Source organism: Schistocerca serialis, chromosome 6 (assembly GCF_023864345.2).
Source record: "Schistocerca serialis cubense isolate TAMUIC-IGC-003099 chromosome 6, iqSchSeri2.2, whole genome shotgun sequence".
NCBI classification, from domain to species: domain Eukaryota; kingdom Metazoa; phylum Arthropoda; class Insecta; order Orthoptera; family Acrididae; genus Schistocerca; species Schistocerca serialis.
In genome coordinates, this window is record NC_064643.1 from 575,821,311 (window position 1) to 575,840,959 (window position 19,649).

Genomic DNA, 19,649 nt, shown 5'->3' on the forward strand with positions numbered 1-19,649 from the left:
AGGAAGTGCAAAATGGCTAAGCAGGGATGGCTAGAGGACAAATGTAAGGATGTAGAGGCTTATCTCACTAGGGGTACGATAGATACTGCCTACAGGAAAATTAAAAAGACCTTTGGAGAAAAGAGAACCACTTGTATGAATATCAAGAGCTCAGATGGAAACCCAGCCCTCATCAAAGAAGGGAAAGCAGAAAGGTGGAAGGAGTATATAGAGGGTCTATACAAGGGCGATGTACTTGAGGACAGTATTATGGAAATGGAAGAGGATGTAGATGATGATGAAATGGGAGATATTATACTGCGTGAAGAATTTGACAGAGCACTGGAGACCTGAGTCGAAACAAGGCCCCAGGAGTACACAACATTCCATTAGAGCTACTGACGGCCTTGGGAGAGCCAGTCTTGACAAAACTCTACCATCAAGTGAGCAAGATGTATGAGACCGGCGAAATACCGCCAGACTTCAAGAAGAATATAATAATTCCAACCCCAAAGAAAGCAGGTGTTGACAGATGTGAAAATTAGCAAACTATCAGTTTGATAAGTCACAGCTGCAAAATACTAACGCAAATTCCTTACAGACGAATGGAAAAACTGGTAGAAGCAGACCTTGGGGAAGATCAGTTTGGATTCTGTAGAAATATTGGAACACGTGAGGCAATACTGACCTTACTACTCACCTTAGAAGAAAGATTAAGGAAAGGCAAACCTACGTTTCTGGCATTTGTAGACTTAGAGAAACCTTTGACAATGTTGGCTGGGATACTCTCTTTCAAATTCTGAAGGTGGCAGGGGTAAAATACAGGGAGCGAAAGGTTATTTACAATTTGTACATAAACCAGATGGCAGTTATAAGAGTCGAGGGGCATGACAGGGAAGCAGTGGTTGGGAAGGGAGTGATACAGGGTTGTAGCCTCTCCCCGATGCTATTCAATCTGTATATTGAGCAAGTAATAAAGGAAACAAAAGAAAAGTTCAGAGTAGGTATTAAAATCCAAGAAGAAGAAATTAAAACTTTAAGGTCCGCCGATGACATTGTAATTGTGTCACAGACAGCAAAGGACTTGGAAGAGCAGTTGAACGGAATGGACAGTGTCTTGAAAGGAGGATATAAGATGAACATCAACAAAAGCAAAACGAGGATAATGGAATGTAGTCGAATTAAGTCGGGTGATGCTGAGGGAAATAGATTAGGAAATGAGACACTTAAAATTGTAAAGGAGTTTTGCTATTTGGGGAGCAAAATAACTGATGATGGTCGAAGCAGAGAGGATATAAAATGTAGACTGGCAATGGGAAACGTGGACGATAAATAGTTTGGACAAGAAGAGAATAGAAGCTTTCGAAATGTGGTGCTACAGAAGAATGCTGAATATTAGATGGGTAGATCACATAACTAATGAGGAGGTATTGAATAGAATTGGGAGAAGAGGAGTTTGTGGCACAACTTGACTAGAAGAAGGGATAGGTTGGTAGGACATGTTCTGAGGCATCAAGAGATCACCAATTTAGTATTGGAGGGCAGTGTGGAGGGTAAAAATCGTAGAGGGAGACCAAGAGATGAATACACTAAGCAGATTCAGAAGGATGTAGGCTGCAGTAGGTACTGGGAGATGAAGAAGCTTGCAGAGGATAGAGTAGCATGGAGAGCTGCATCAAATCATTCTCAGGACTGAAGACCACAACAACAACAGCAACATATACACATTATACACATCTTAATCCACATTAACTTTACAATATATACAAATTTTACACAAACAGTGCAATTACCTTTTATATCTGTACAGCACCCAAAAAATTACACTATGTCTACACTCACACATGCAATATGTCACCATGCTCCCCAGTCCTAGGGAAGCACCATCAGCCTTTTCTTTCTTTCTGCAGTTGTGCCGGCCGCGGTGGTCTAGCGGTTCTCGGCGCTCAGTCCGGAGCCGCGCGACTGCTACGGTCGCAGGTTCGAATCCTGCCTCGGGCATGGATGTGTGTGACGTCCTTAGGTTAGTTAGGTTTAAGTAGTTCTAAGTTCTAGGGGACTGATGACCATAGATGTTAAGTCCCATAGTGCTCAGAGCCATTTGAACCATTTGCAGTTGTGACATTCAGCGCCATACAAAACTATTCCTTTTACATCAGAGCACCCTCAGCAGACTGAAGTCGATGTCTGAACTCTTCTGCAAATTCGAGATCGGTTCCCCTCGGCACAAACGCGTTACTGTTTCAGCTCCGAACCTACCCGCTTTCCTACAGACATCTCCAGACTCTTGGATTACAAGAACATACCTACTGTTCACCATCATATTATACCAGTTTCACGGTAATTCTCCATATCAAGCACTAGGCGGCCTCCTACCAATTGCTAGTGCAACATAATTCCCAAGACGTAGACTGTAAATTATTTATCTACAAGCTCCAAACTGTAGCCAGGTGCAGCGTGCTGTAAACCACTGAGTAACTAGAAACAAATAGAGCAAAGTCATATTCCCACTCTCGAATACCGAAGTTAGTGATCTAAGATATTCCAAACCATATCTATAATTTACAAGCCAACTAAGGTCTTTTCCATGTCTAGCTTTCATTGTACAGACGTGCCATTCAGCGCCAGACAGAATCATCCCTTTTACATCAGAGCACCATCAGTGGACCGAAGTCAATGTCAGGACTCTTCTTCAAATTGGAAATCGTTTCCCCTCGGCACAAACGCGTTACTATTTCTGCTCCTTGCTTGCTCGCTTTTCAACGCACATCTCCAGACTCCGGGATTACAAGAACATAATATTATACCATTTTCACCATACTTCTCGATATCAAGCACTTGGCGGCGTCCTATCGATCGCTAGCGCAACATAATTACCAAGATATAGAATCGAAATTATTTCTCTGCAAACTCCTAACTTTAGCGAGGTGCAGCGTGTTGTAAACCACTCAGTAACTAGAAACAAATAGAGGAAACTGTTATTTCCACTCACGAATACCGTTATTGGTGATGTAACAGATCACAAAACAATCCTGTAATTTACAAGCCAAATAAAAGCTTTCCCATGTCTAGAGAACAGGCAAACGTGTCTTCCACACACCACAATCGATGTTCTCTCAACTAAATAAATGAGCGAAATGTGCAGAAGCAGTCAACCGAACGGTTTACATGGGACGGAATAACGGTGCAGTGCAAACGCACCACGTTCTCAAATTTCCACTTGATCACGATAGCCGCCCAACACATACTAAGTATTAGTTCACTATTCGGTCGTCTAGAGGACTGCAAAGTTAACTCGCATACATTCCCACACTCCAACAGATCTATGCATTCGGACGGGTGCTGCCATTAACGGAAAAGGTGAATCATTACCACCACAGGCCATGCATACATGGAATCATTGTAGAAAACAGCTCACATATATCTTTTATCATTATACTTATAAATAAATGTTACCATCGCCCTCTCAATTGAATGGCATTCAACAATGACCGAAGTTTCAGAAATACACCCTGATGTTGGCAGTGGGTCTGGAAATGGAAATATCTGTACCTTCCTTATGACTGAACATACTCTTCCCTTTGCTATCACAGTACACCAAGTCAAATCCATACCCTCCTTAAGACTGTACATAGTCATTTCCTTACCACAAACACATACTTTATAAAAACTGATGCTCAAATGCGAACATATGACGCATCCCTTACTACTAAGTATAATACTCCATCAATAACTGATTGCCTACGATACCAAACAATACTGAACCAAAATCAACGATCAGTGTGCATGTCTATTAGGTTTTTCTTGTGAGTGCCACCAATGTGTCTTACAAAGAGAGACGTAATACGCTAGATGTTAAAGAAAAAATCGATCGCACCAACTACTGCATGTTACTGTCACAAGCAGTCTTGGTTCTACAGGTGCACACAAGTAACCACGTTAAAAGCTATATCCACTTTTACAAATCGAGGTACGACATGACCTCTGAATGAGGTGGTTTTTTTCCGGACAAATACCGTCACGGTGATTGTAGGTATGCATAATATCTGTCCACGATGCAACCTCGTAATAAAATCACTGAACTTTGAAAGTCGTTCGGCTAAGGAACGTGATATGTAAGCGGTATTTGCGACTCCCTCACACCGCCCCAACTAGATAATTCTATTGTATTTGTAGCGCATTCTCTCTCGGTACCATATCAGAGCTTCGGCGATATATCGACTGACTGAGAACGAGAACAAACAGGAGTAGTAGTAGAAGACGTGCCGATTGGGGTCGTAAGAAGAAAAACGTACACTAGCTTCTCAGATATCTAGTGTTACGCTATCCGCTAGAAATGATGTCAATAATTTCGAATAAAGTCTCTCTATTCAATCACATACCTGCATCTGATCACACTCACAAGTGAATCATATTTCTCACACTCCAATATCTGGAAACGAGTCACGTTCCTCGAACCTAGCTGCTACAGTAAAATTCCAACTTGGTTTCAGCCAGCCTCTACGCATCTTGCTCCTGATCCCATTTTTACAGCTTAACTCACGTGATCGTTCCATTTTAAATCGGAACTGAGCAGAAGACGGAGAAAACCATACCCATCACCTTCTGCAACCCCAGCAGAAGTAGGAGAAAACCATAACCATCACCTTCTGCAACCCATGTAGAACAACCTGAGTTAGTGCAACAGGACTGTGTCTGATCATTCGACGGAAATGAGCTCAATGTGCTATGTCCCCATACTACATACAAGTACTACAGATTCGCATCCATTCAAATCAATCAGCCCAACATGCTATCATCCTTATTCTCCACCTTCCCCTCCCCCCACTCCTCAAACAGAGAAACATTACGAACTATAGAACTTTCATTAACTTCGTGCCATATATAAATCACCTATAATAGACACCGATGCTGACGCAATTACGCAAAGCTGCGGTGACGCTCCAGCGTGGAGAAAGAGATTTCGAAATGCTACCCCAGAATATCGCAGCGTGCAGCCATCCACGCATTCCTAACCATTTACCAAGTCCATCACCTCAAACTGCTACTACTACTGCCGCCTATTAAATATACAGGCACCGCAGACGCCACTTTAAAGTTTGATCACCTATACTCTAGGCGAATGATCCTATGAGACGCTCCCTCTGGTCCTGTTTATTTACTTCAAACACTGTTTTCTAACACGCCTTTGTACAAAGTCAAATATTTCCTTTTTTCTGCCACGACTTCACGACCTGGGCCAGTTTCTAAACTGCGCTACAGAATTATCTAGTTGGGGCGTGTGAGGGAGTCGCAAATACCGCTTACATATCACGTTCCATAGCCGAACGACTTTCAAATTCAGTGATTTTATTACGAGGTTGCATCGTGGACAGATAATATGCATACCTACGATCACTGTGACGGTATTTGTCCGGAAAAAAACCATCTCATTCAGAGGTCATGTCGTACCTCGATTTGTAAAAGTGGATATAGCTTTTAACGTGGATACTCGTGTGCACCTGTAGAACCAAGACTGCTTGTGACAGTAACATGCAGTAGTTGGTGCGATCGATTTTTTCTTTAACATCTAGCGGATTACGTCTCTCTTTTTAAGACACATTGGTGGCACTCACAAGAAAAACCTAACAGACATGCACACTGATCGTTGATTTTGGTTCAGTATTGTTTGGTATCGTAGGCAATCAGTTATTGATGGAGTATTATACTTAGTAGTAAGGGATGCGTCATATGTTCGCATTTGAGCATCAGGTTTTATAAAGTATGTGTTTGTGGTAAGGAAATGACTATGTACAGTCTTAAGGAGGGTATGGATTTGACTTGGAGTACTGTGATAGCAAAGGGAAGAGTATGTTCAGTCGTAAGGAAGGTACAGATATTTCCATTTCCAGACCCACTGCCAACATCAGGGTGTATTTCTGAAACTTCGGTCATTGTTGAATGCCATTCAATTGAGAGGGCGATGGTAACATTTATTTATAAGTATAATGATAAAAGATATATGTGAGCGGTTTTCTACAATGATTCCATGTATGCGTGGCCTGTGGTGGTAATGATTCGTGTTTCCCGTTAACGGCAGCACCTGTCCGAATGCATAGCCCTGTTGGAGTGTGGGAATGTATGTGAGTTAACTTTGCAGTCCTCTAGACGACCGAATAGCGAACTAATACTTAGTATGTGTTGGGCGGCTTTCGTGATCAAGTGGAAATTTGAGAAGAGAGCCACACTGGATAGTTAAGTATGGTTAAACGGGTGTCTCATGTCGCACTAGGAGCAATGCGCCCTGTGCTATTCTGTCTGGTATGAGCGCATTTTAGAATTCCATGACGTCAGTATAAGCGTGAGTGTATACATGAAAATATGGGCAGGCAACTTTCACCTGCGTTCAGAGGCGGCTCGTGACTGTGACAGCACGTGCGGCCCTGGCCGGTCGCGCAAGGACATGTGTCTAGGTGAACACGTATTGCGACAGGAATTTCTCTGGTGTCAAGTATGAAAAGGGATGGTGATGCCTCATGCTTGCGGGACCCGAGAGGGGGCTTGTGAGTGGTTTGACAGCTGATGGCCGTGCCCCTTTGTTGGGTTGTCTGTGCGCTCTAATGGACAGGGGCTGGTGGAGTGTGCTTGAGCGCACTGATTGCATTATTTTGGGAGCGGGCCTGTAGGCTGTTCTATGCATTATTTGCACAGTTTACGAGTACTGAGCATGTCTACATATCCCTGTGCTGTATTAGTTAGGAGGTGTCTGCATGTGTGTAATGAAATTATTTGGGAAAATCAGGAGTTGTTTGCGTGTCTGAAGAGTGTTATTTAGAAGTAGTTTACAGGTCTGTGGACTGTGTAAGATGGCACGAAAGATGGCTTTTGTATGAGTGTGATAAATAAAATGTTCAATAATAAATAGAATGCACTCCTTTCTTTCTCCCCCCAGCAGCCCAGCACATCCTGAGTCATTGTCGCGCAATTTTCCCCGTATAGATCACCATCTGGGCTTCTATGATGTAGAATCACATGACTAATTCAGTAGCCAATAGGAGTGCAGCCTTCTACGGGTGGGTTGGTGCTACATCATGAATGAATGAGCGTTGTGCTACTGTTGGGAAAATGTGAAAATTCTCGTTTGATAATTGAATATACAAATAGTACATTGATTTATGAAATATAATTAAAATTAAGTTGGAATCAAGTATTTAGGTAATTGATATGTTAGATGCAAGATGTGGGTGTCACATGTGTTGAGATACATTCGTTAGGGTATTTGCAGAAGACTATCTTGGCGCGGATATGACCGTGCAGGCTGGAGGTTGTGACGTCAGTGGTCGCATACTCATATGCCGCAGACGCAAGAGAGATAGAACAGACAATCTGGGGTTACGTAATGGGACTCTGAAGTGGTTGTGTGTCCTGGAGCACATGGTGAAGAAAATGTAAGCAGCAATCTTGAATAACGGTACTTGTGTCATGACCCGAAGTCACAGTAGCACCCTCTGGTAGTGAAGATATGAACTAAGCCAGTTGGGCTCTGGACCTCTTGGTGGACACACTTGGTAGCGCCATCTTGGATAACGGTACTTGCGTCATCACCTGAAGACTTGAGAGCGCCCTCTGCTGGTGGCAATCTGAACTAAGCCAGTTGGAGTCCAGACCCAGTGCTGAACACACCTGCTTGAAATTGGTTAAATAATAAAAAAAGTCCTTTTTCTCAATGAATCCTTAGGTGGAGGAGTCGACTGAGATTAGTACAAGTGTCCTTTCTTTCGTGCTAGTAGCGAAACCCCATGTGACGTATCTTCCCACCAAAATTGAAACTTGGCGCCAGTTCGTCGGAGGAATTGCCGTTCAGTTGACTTAGATTAGTGGAGGTAGCCCAAGTGGCATATCCTCTGTGGATTTTCTTTGTTTGGTAGAGATAACAGGGGCGTTGTGCATTATCCTGTTGGAATTGAAACTTGGCGCCAGTTCGTTGGAGGAAGTGGTGGTCGGGTGACTTAGGTTAGTGGAGGAAGCCCAAGTGAAATATTTTCCCGCAATTTTCTTTGCTAAGTAGAAATAATAGAGATGTGGTGCATTATCCTGTTATAATTTGAACCTTGCGCCATTTTTCTGGGGAGGAGGCGTGGGTACTTTTCCGCCTCTACGCTGAATGATGTCATGGCCTCCATCTTTGATAGCGTCTTGGTCGCCATATTGGATGATGTCGTCGCCATCTTGGACACATGTGGCAAAAATGCAGAGTGACTTAAATATACATTGTCCCAATACTGGTAGTTTGTATGCTTTTACGTTACGTTACTCATATTCTGCTATCATTACCGCCGGCCGGTGTGGCCGAGCGGTTCTATGCGCTTCAGCTTGGCACCGCGCGACCGCTACGGTCGCAGGTTCGAATCCTGCCTCAGGCATGGATGTGTGTGATGTCCTTAGATTAGTTAGGTTTAAGTTGTTCTAAGTTCTAGGGGACTGGTGACCTCAGAGCCATTTGAACTACCATTACCTCCATTACTCTTACTCCAACAGAATATTCAAGTGCTTCGCACTTGGCACTGCATACTGGTATATCGCCAACTGTCTGATACAAGAGCGCGAATTAAGTCTTAAGACTACCGTAACTGTTTCCATTCGCTACGAAAGGGAGCCTCTTTCAGGTCCTACTCATTTATAGTTAAGTATCCTACTTTGCAATATTCCCCTCAATCGCAGTGAATAGTCAGCGAGATCCGCCTAAGTGGAAAGTTGGGACTGCACGTTACTGACTAGTACACAACCACCATGAGATTTGCATTAGCGCAGTAGTTCAGACACTCACATTTCTTACCCCTACGCCGTTTTGCTTACTTCATCACCGATAGTAGTGAACATTAGGGAATTATTCTGCGAGTGGTCACTCGCATCCGTTCTCTCTGGTATAAAAAGGGGGTCATATTTAAAAACAAGTTTTCATGTTGCGATTAAATAATGAAATACGATATCACTACCTACAAGTACGCTATTTATATAACACGATATGCCACTTGTGAATTTGTTGATGAGTTTCTTTGCAGCAAGAGGGATGACGGTTATCCCTCAAAGAACAAAGGTTCTTAATTGTGTTTATTGTAGCAGTTGCAGTAGTAGTAGTAGTAGTTGCAGTTGCAGTAATCAGTACCAAGTATTCCGCTATGCTTCACCAATTTCCCTTCTCTCGTGGATAACGAAGCTTGACATAGAGAGACATATTATGTTTGTCATGGAGCATGCATGAGAAAGACAAAGAGAAAATTATACATTTGACGAGTACGTTCAAGAGAAAAATTTAAATTCATCAGTTGAAATTTCTTTTCAAGTTCAATTGTATAGAACACTAGCTTCATATAGAAATATAAACCACGTACTTGCTAAGAGACTACCGCTTAATAGTGAACTGTTAACTTACGAAACGAGCAAATACTTGTTTTCTTTTCCAGCTAATAATGTTAACCATCAATGTAACATAGAACATTCGCCTTACGTGATAGCAGACTAAGCAACGTCGTTGCTGCCACTCGATGGAAAATAGGAAAGAAGCAAAATAAAGTGATACTTGAACAGTCACGTATTGCAGTGGTGGATTGAATGAAAATGTCATCTTGCGTAATAATGAACATATACGATTTTCAAATAATCACTGCAAATAATGCAAAAGCGGATGACTAGTCAAAAGTCTGGCGTTTTATATATCCCGAGGGTGCGCAATGCGCAATGAAAATTATTGTTGTGCGAAGTTCTGTAGGAAATACCCTTGCACATTTATATAAATGCCGCCAGAGGGAGCAACTGAAGTGATTGGCTTGGTCAGCCTTACGGGAACCAATGTCGAACTTGTAAATACACGTGTGTGTGGCAGTAGCTTAAAATGGCTGTCAGCTGTATTTTGTGTGATTAAACGAGTGTTTGAACTGTTTATATTCGCATTAAAATGTATTTTCCAATAGGCTGGCCAAGAATATTAAACGTACCTCGTTGTGGGCCCTGTCGGATTCGTCAGGTTGTTTGTAACAGAGACAAAATATTGTTCGCTATATTGACAGATGACAGTTTATCCGTCTGGTTTTGTAAGGTTAGTTCAGCCAATTAAAGTCATAAATGGTTAAGATTAGTGTACGATGAAGCAAAAACGTATACTGGGGCATCTATAAAGAAAGAATATAGAATAATCATGTATTATCGTAGATGGAGTGAGAAGTTTCCAGTCAGTGAAATCGGACACATTTTGACCTCATTTTCCCAAAGATAACGTCGTACACCTTTTATTAAAAACAATCCATAGATTTACGTAATCGGAAACGGTAGATTAGGAACAGCATATCCCTTAATTTAAATACGACTTGGAGCTATGCTCCTGCTGAACAGTTGATTTGTATACGTAATGTAGTCGTCATGTCGTTTGACATTGGACGTTTGTATTAGTTTTTGTTATGTGATAAATGTAGGCCAACATCAAGAATATTGAATAAACTCATTATTAAACAAACTAAACATTTTGCAGAATCCCTTTACAATACATTTGTGGAAAACACACTCGCGGGTTATATTTGGACCCTACGTCATAATGCTATTTGTTGTTAACAATAAAATTAAGATAAACTGTAAATCACAACAATATCAGTTCATCAGACTAAAGTGTTTTTACATTAAACAAGTTTTAAGATTTCCTACCTTTATTTATATAGATGTTGATATTCACTGAAGTCAGTTAAATCATATAAATGCATGGTATAGAGTAACAGGCCGATAAAATCTGTGGCTGTGAGAAAAGCAGCGGCCTTCACGAAGTAGTCCTAATGTAAAAGTAATTCCCATAGTTAAAAAACTGTTTAGGTTAGCCATAGTTGTAACTGGTTTATAGTGTACTGTAAAGGAGTTGCCCACAAGGGCAGCTTTTATAATAACTGAAGGGTTTGATATCACTTTTGTCAACCAGAACCAGACTGTCACATAGCAACCCAACATAAATCTCAGGCTACACTACAGGCCATTTCTATCACTGCTCCCTGAACTAATAGACACAAAAAAATACACACATCTTTTTGCACACACATGACATTGTTATAGTATGGAATGGTATTGGTGGGTTAAGCCAGCCCCACTTTATGCATTTTGATGTGTTAACTGAACTAATTTCTTATATTGGAATCTCTTCTTCATGTTGGGATTTTCATAACGAATGAACGAGCATGTTAGCTGTGACAGAAATTAGTGAGCACTCTGCTTAATTTTGTTATTAAATGCAGTTTATATTATCTCATTTATTATTTTGAAAGGGCGTTTTTTTCTTCTTTTTTTAAAATAATTGTGAAATGGCGAGATACAAAGTATTGCATATACAGCAATAGTATTCGAATCAATGTTTTCAAATCTGCATTTGAAGATGTACCGATATGTTAAAATTGTCCTCCAAGATGTGACATTTGAAGCAGTAAATACTGCCACTTTTTATAATGTTCCCAGATAACTGGTATTCATATACCATGATGCTGTTGTTAGTTTACATGCTTATTTAAAATGTGCATTAACTTTTTAGGGGAATAGTGCAATAGATTTTGATTGTGACTGTGGAAAATTCTGTTATGTTACAAATTCTTGACCCTTAATCAAGAGCTGTGTAGGTCTCATTGCTTTATCATTGTATGTGGATACTGTCTAGGATAAGAGTGCTTTCCCGCCACAGCTTTGTCCAACTGTACTGTCACTTTATTCAATATCCTATTACCTTGAGAATGATTATACATTAAACTTTGATCTTCCTTCTTTCATTACAATATAAAGTTGTAGCTCAGGATAACCTGTGACTCATATGTCTTAGGAGTTACTGTAACTGTCAACAGGCCATAAGCATTTTAAAAAGATTAAGCTCATCCATTACAGATGTTTTAGAACCAATGACTGTTTATTTAACATAAATACATAAAACTGTAACTAGTCACAGGACTGGTTGCAGTTGTATGGATTTACATTTTAAAAAGAAATGAAGATGAGAAAGTTTTGCCTCACCTTTGCATAATCGCTTAAACTTGATTTGCTTGTTATTGTTTTACATTAAAACTGTCTTAACAGCTGGTTTCTCAAAACTAATTGCATACCATTTCTGCAGTTCCCATGGAGAAGAATCATGTAGAATCTACCAGTTCTTGTCACAGCATCAGATATCTGTCTAGATCTACGGCTGGGTTCATAGTCTTAGAGAGTATATGTATAATGTAACAGAGCACCAGTTGTGCCCTTAACAGCAGCATACATCTGTGACTTTGTTGTATCGGTGCTTGGGTCAGTCACACTCCGTGTGTACAATATTTTCCCAGTACCAAGTTCTTTTACTGACTTATAATTTTGGATTTAACTGACACTTTCAATACCACTTTGCCTCCTCGTGGCCAAAGTGTTACCCTTCAAACTGACCTTGACCTCAGGCTATGGTACATTGCAGACTGTCACCACAACTTACATTCCAAAAAATAATATAGACACAAAATGAGATTTGTCGGTGTTCTGTTGTAAATTCTTCATCTGGAACTTTTTTTGTGTATTATGTGCTTTACACTTTAATAATATTTAATTACATTTGCTTTTTGAGTTCTCTCTCTCTCTCTCTCTCTCTCTCTCTCTCTCTCTCTCTCTCTCTCTCTCTCTCTCTCTCTCCCACTCCCCCCCCTTCTACCCCCTCCCCTCTACCCCCTCCCCTCTGCCCCCTCCCCCCCCTCCCCCCCCACCCACCTGCAATAAACATGTATTTTGTTATGAGAATTACAGAAACATCCGATTCCACCCGTCAACTTTGACCAGTGACATCACCAATATGGCAGCAATGACCATTCACAACGTCTTTCATATAACGCCTATGGTGTCATTATGCAAACACTACAACAAACACAAAAATACATAAAAAAAACCAACACATCTTCCTCCAAAAATATAATCTAACTAACAGGACCAACACAGGAAATTGGGGGTTTTTAGGTGGGGACAAACTAAATATAAACACACAGAGATAGACACCATGAACCTGAACCACACAAAACACAAAATTCCCAAATTCGACTACACTCACAATATCTACAGGAATCGGTCACACCCTTCATGTACATAGCTCAACCATAATTGTCGATACCACAATAGAGAACCCTACAACTCCAAAAATTACAAGAACACCGTGACTATTGATACCACAAAACCAACACCCAAACAAAAATTGGAAACGGACACTTCACTTGATCCATGTAGGTCAGCAGCAGCTCAAGATACCAAAACACGCAAAGCTACGACAACACATTGGAATCGGACACTTTCCTTGACCCATCTATATAGGGCAACAGCAGATCACAATACCTAAACACAAAGCTACGGTGGCAAAATTGAATTGGACAGTTCCCATCACCTATATAGCTTAAATGCAACTGACGACAGCAAAAAAACTGAAATCGAGTACTTCCCCTAAGACACATAAATCAACCCCAAGTGATGATACCAAAACAGTAAATAGCATCGACCCAACACCACATAAAAACCCCACCAAATATCATAACACAAGAACAATAGACCCAAAAAAGACCACTTACGACAAAAAAGCTCTGGCGCTACACACTAGGTCAGCCACCCTAATGACACACAGCCACAGTCTAAAAAACACAACCAAAACAAACTCACAACCCACCCACAACCTACCAGCAGCACCCCCCCCCCCCCCACCTACACCCCCCCCCCCAAAAAAAACAAAAATCCACCAACAAATAAAAATCCAAAAATGAATGAAACTCGATCACACACTACAACTCAAAAACAACTGCAACAAATCAGATCCTCCTCAACATAGTCATAAAACAACCACCGCCTCCCCCCCACCCACCTACATCCATAAACATTACCAACAATGACCCCTCCCCCCGCCCGAGCCGCAGGCCCCCACCCTTACAAAACAACCTTAACTAACCCCCCTTGGCCTATACATTTTACTAAGCCATATATATATATATATATATATATATATATATATATATATATATATATATATATATATATATATAGAGAGAGAGAGAGAGAGAGAGAGAGAGAGAGAGAGGAAAGACGAAAGGATGTGGGTTTTAAGGGAGAGGGTAAGGAGTCATTCCAATCCCGGGAGCGGAAAGACTTACCTTAGGGGGAAGAAAGGACAGGTATACACTCGCGCGCGCCCACACACACACACACACACACACACACACACACACACAGATATCCATCCCCACATACACAGACACAAGCAGACATTTGTAAAGGCAAAGAGTTTGGGCAGAGATGTCAGTCGAGGCGGAAGTACAGAGGCAAAGATGTTGTTGAAAGACAGGTGAGGTATGAGCGGCGGCAAATTGAAATTAGAAATTAGCAGAGATTGAGGCCTGGCAGATAACGAGAAGAGAGGATATACTGAAGGGCAAGTTCCCATCTCCGGAGTTCTGACAGGTTGGTGTTAGTGGGAAGTATCCAGATATCCCGGACGGTGTAACACAGTGCCAAGATGTGCTGGCCGTGCACCAAGGCATGTTCAGCCACAGGGTGATCCTCATTACCAACAAACACTGTCTGCCTGTGTCCATTCATGTGAATGGACAGTTTGTTGCTGGTCATTCCCACATAGAAAGCTTCACAGTGTAGGCATGTCAGTTGGTAAATCACGTGGGTGCTTTCACACGTGGCTCTGCCTTTGATTGTGTACACCTTCCGGGTTACAGGATTGGAGTAGGTGGTGGTGGGAGGGTGCATGCGACAGGTTTTACACCGGGGGCGGTTACAAGGGTAGGAGCCAGAGGGTAGGTAAGGTGGTTTGGGGATTTCATAGGGATGAACTAAGAGGTTACGAAGGTTAGGTGGACGGCGGAAAGACACTCTTGGTGGAGTGGGGAGGATTTCATGAAGGATGGATCTCATTTCAATCCCCCCCACTCCACCAAGAGTGTCTTCCCGCCGTCCACCTAACCTTCGTAACCTCTTAGTTCATCCCTATGAAATCCCCAAACCACCTTCCCTACCCTCTGGCTCCTACCCTTGTAACCGCCCCCGGTGTAAAACCTGTTGCATGCACCCTCACACCACCACCTACTCCAGTCCTGTAACCCGGAAGGTGTACACAATCAAAGGCAGAGCCACGTGTGAAAGCACCCACGTGATTTACCAACTGACCTGCCTACACTGTGAAGCTTTCTATGTGGGAATGCCCAGCAACAAACTGTCCATTCGCATGAATGGACACAGGCAGACAGTGTTTGTTGGTAATGAGGATCACCCTGTGGCTAAACATGCCTTGGTGCACGGCCAGCACATCTTGGCACAGTGTTACACCGTCCGGGTTATCAGAATACTTCCCACTAACACCAACCTGTGAGAACTCCGGAGATGGGAACTTGCCCTTCAGTATATCCTCTCTTCTCGTTATCCGCCAGGCCTCAATCTCCGCTAATTTCTAATTTCAATTTGCCGCCGCTCATACCTCACCTGTTTTTCAACAACATCTTTGCCTCTGTACTTCCGCCTCGACTGACATCTCTGCCCAAACTCTTTGCCTTTACAAATGTCTCCTTGTGTCTGTGTATGTGCGGATGGATATGTGTGTGTGTGCGAGTGTATATCTGTCCTTTTTTCCCCCCTAAGGTAAGTCTTTCCGCTCCCGGGATTGGAATGACTCCTTACCCTCTCCCTATATATATATCCAGGGATGCTTTTCCGCCAGGAATACTCATCTAAGTGAGATTGCAGGTTAGAAGAGCACCTCTTCCCCCTCCCAATGACTGACTTAACCGCCCCCCAAAACCCCACTATTGCATTAGTGCACGCCCCAGTCTCGTAATTCTTGAACTCTAAACTATGATTGACAACTAAATGATCATAACCCCTCTGTCTCACCCCCTAAAACACATAAATGCGTCAGAAACTACTGTACTCCCCTTCTCTATATACTCCTCAATTAACCCCAGAAATTCCCTGTTTGTATGCCCCTCCAAAACCCTGAAAACACACTCTGAATACCCACCCCCAGAAACAACGGCTCCCCACACCCATAAACCAACAGGAGACTTACCCCTCCCATATTTCCTCTTCCCAAACTGCAACTTGTCTACCTCAGGCCCACCCAACTTACCCCTGTACTTAATATATTCGGAACAAACTTCCTTACAAAACAAAAACCAGTCTAACACCGTCCTCTCGCTCACACCAGTCTCATGTGCACAAAAAATATGGGAGGATCTATAACAAAAATAAGGCATCATCAAAACTATCTCTCTCATGGCCAACCTAGACCTCTTGAACCAGGTACCATGCCTTATGGAGTGCCAAAGGTTATCACTTCGGCACTGCTACATGTAACAGTCGCTGGTCTGAGACACCGGAACTCTGGCCAACCGCATATTCTGCTTTCATACGCCGCATTCACAATCTGCGCAACAAGCCCAAAAAGTTGCAGAACCTTAATGAGGGATAACATGTCGTCCCCCATTTCAGCCCGCAGACGCACACTGTTCAACTTAGAAGTCATATCCATACCTAATAAAAGAAGCCAAAAATTAAATTAAATGACTTACCATGTGACAAACAGCCAAAAGTACTGCAACAACATAAACACAACAGAAACTTAAATATTAACTCACTAAAACCAATTTCTGTTCTTCTGTAACAGTCATGACCAATAAATGCACTTTTCAAAGCAGTGATACCCAAATAAACCCAATAGACCACATAATACGTAGACCATACACACACCGCCAGAGGACACCGCTAACCACAACAGGACAACATCTACAAACACAACACAGTCATAAACTAAACTCTTCGCCTTCATGACGTGACACACCCCAACACCCTTACATCATGGGTCAAAGCGGATGGGTGAGATCAGACGCCTCCATTGACCCTTGTTATGTAATGATGTTTCTGTGTTACATTTTCTTTTTAATTTTTATTTCTGTTCACTATACTTTCTCTTTTACATACAAAGGTATAATGCAAATGCATTTCTTGGGTTTTCCATTGGACTACATTGTGTTAAGTCTCCCAATATTTCTTTGAATCAACTGTTTGGCATCTTCAGTTGATTACAGTAGTTACTGCTGCAATAGGCTTCCAGGATAGCCGGAAAAGTCACATTGCATATATTGCGAAAAATTAAGTCATTATCATTCTGTACTATATTTTAATAAAACTACCATAGAGGAGTGAACGGCCAAAGTAACTCATAGAAGACCTAGAAACTCAGTGGCCTGGCAGTGGTATTTCACTTGTGGAGTTCTGTAAACAGTGGATGAGAGAGGTGGGCAAGAAATGACTGGTTTTATGGAAATGTAAAGCTACTGAATGCTGCTGAGACATATCCACAAATGATATACAGTGGAAGTTTAAAATAACACGGAAATGTAATACCCAAGGTTTCGGAGGTAGAATCAGTTGACACATCAAAGCTAAATACTAAGAACCATGACAGAAACAGAGGAGGACAGTAATTCATTACATGAACATAAAAAAGAAGTGATTGAAGATTTAACAAAAAGAGAGGTAATGACCAAATAAGACAATGACAAAAGTAACAAATATCTAAACAGGGAAAGTAGCAGACAGGCAATGGATAGGTGGAAAGTCTAGATTAAACTAAATGAGAGAGGTGAAGAACGAGAGACAAAGTGGAAAGAACTGTGCAGTGTAAGATAGAAGTAGCATTAATAAACTGAAATACATTATTTCCGCTTCAAAGATGGTGGCAGTCCCTAGCAATCAGTGTTTCCTTCTCATCCTGTACGGTAAGTCTCCCCTGACCTGCAGTTCTGGGTGACTTTCCCAAAATCTACCCCTTTTCCTAGACCTCTCCAGTCCTTTTCCTTCACCCTTCTTCCTTCCCCTTCAACCCTTCTGCCTGAAGGAGGAGCCACTGCACCGAAAGCTTGCCAATCACAACAGTCTTTTGTGTATGTGTTCTGCCGTCACTTGGTGAGTAGTTTTTTTATCTGTCCAATTAAATAAAGATGGTAGTGAACTGTATTGAAGAGTTTTCATATATTTTCAGTTGCTGGAAAACGATAAAAAGATGTAGCTTGAAGCCCTTGCTAAGTTCTGTACTTTTGTTTTATTTTACTTACCTACTTACTCCTCGGCTCTACAGCCCTTGATCAGCCTTGGCCTGCATTACAACATCCTGCGATGCTGTCCGGTCCATGGTTCTCTGTCTCCATCCTCTGACACCCAGCTTCATATCGTCTTCAATTTCGTCCACCCACCTCTTTGGGATGTTCCTTCCGTCGTTTGCCTCCAGCCTTGCCATCAAAAATCTTCTTACATGTTCTGTCTTCCTCCTTTCTGACCATGTGTCCTGCCCACCACAGTCTTCTTATTTTAATGGTAGTGTCAATGTCAGGTTCTTCAAAAAGTTGTTCGTATTCTGCATTCGTACAGATGTGCCAATCTTTTTGATCGTATATTGGGCCATATATTTTACGTAGAACCTTTCTCTCCCAATAGCTAAGGATCCTTTCCTCATTTGCAGTGATGGTTTTGTAAATAAGGATTTAGGTTTATGCAATAGAAATGAGCTCCTAAAAGTATGGATAGTGCTGCAAAATAGCATCTATTGCCTGCTGCTATTCTATACTTCACCTCGCTGCTGATGTCATTTGCCTCTATGATAGGTGATCCGAGGTACTCTCGCCTTTTCAAACTCCTTGTCAGCTATCCCAAGATTTGGTAGGTTTTGCTGGTTGGTCATTGCCATATATTTGGTCTCTGTGACATTGAATACCAGGCAAAGTTCCCTTGTACCTCTCTCCAGTTGTTGATAGGCATTGGCCAACACAGCAGTGTTTTGTGTAACGCCACTTCATCTGTGTGGGCTAGGTACTGCAGTGAGTGATTAAAAATAGTGCCTCCTCTATTTAACGCTATCTGACGTATGACTTTTCTAGCAGTGGCTGAATATATATATTGTGAATGTGTATTGTCACCCTGTCTCCATCCCTTCTTCACTTCCACTTCTCTGGTGGAGAAGGTTGACATAATAAGTTTAACGAGTTTCTTACGTATTCCAGCCTCTTCCACCACATTTCACAATGTCACTCTCGAGATGCTATCACAGGCTTGTTTAAAATTGATATAAAGCTGGTGTATGTGTATTTGGTGTTCATAATATTTTTCAAGTAGTATGCATAATTTGGGCAGTTGTTGACTAATTTTTTCTAAAGCCACTCTGATAGTCTCCAGTTCTCTCTTCCACATAGCGAGTAAGCCTCCTAGTTAGGATCTTGGAGAACACTTTATAAATAATATTTAGCAGGGAGATTCCTTGGTAGTTCTAGCAGTTTAATTTATTTCCTTTTTTAAGTATGGGGCACGTAACAGCCATTTTCCACTCAATTGGCATGCTCTCCTCCTGCCAGATGCTCAGTATTACTTTACATATTGCTTTCCACTGTGTCTGCCCACCATATTTGAGAAGTTCCACCTGGATCTTATCTTCTCCAGGTGCCTTATTGTTTTTTTAAGGTCATAATGGTCATAATGGCTTGTATCACTTCCTCCACTGTGGCTTCTGGTGTTAAGACCTCTGGTCCATAATAAGTTATTTCCACCAGTTCTTCTTGTTCTAATCCTTCTACTTCTGGGTTCAGTAACTCTTGGAAGTATTCTGCCCATCTGTCAGGTATTTT

The 19,649-nt window shown here is 41.8% G+C and overlaps 1 protein-coding gene across 1 annotated transcript in view; it reads left to right on the forward strand.

Annotated features, from left to right (window-relative positions):
* The first annotated feature begins 9,831 nt into the window (after positions 1–9,831).
* Positions 9,832–19,649, forward strand: part of LOC126483654 (guanine nucleotide exchange factor subunit Rich) — a 291,359-nt gene continuing 281,541 nt past the window's right edge. The window contains exon 1 of the mRNA XM_050106716.1: positions 9,832–10,054. Coding sequence (XP_049962673.1) covers positions 9,914–10,054 — 141 coding nt within the window. The 5' untranslated portion in view covers positions 9,832–9,913. The remainder of the gene's footprint in view (positions 10,055–19,649) is intronic.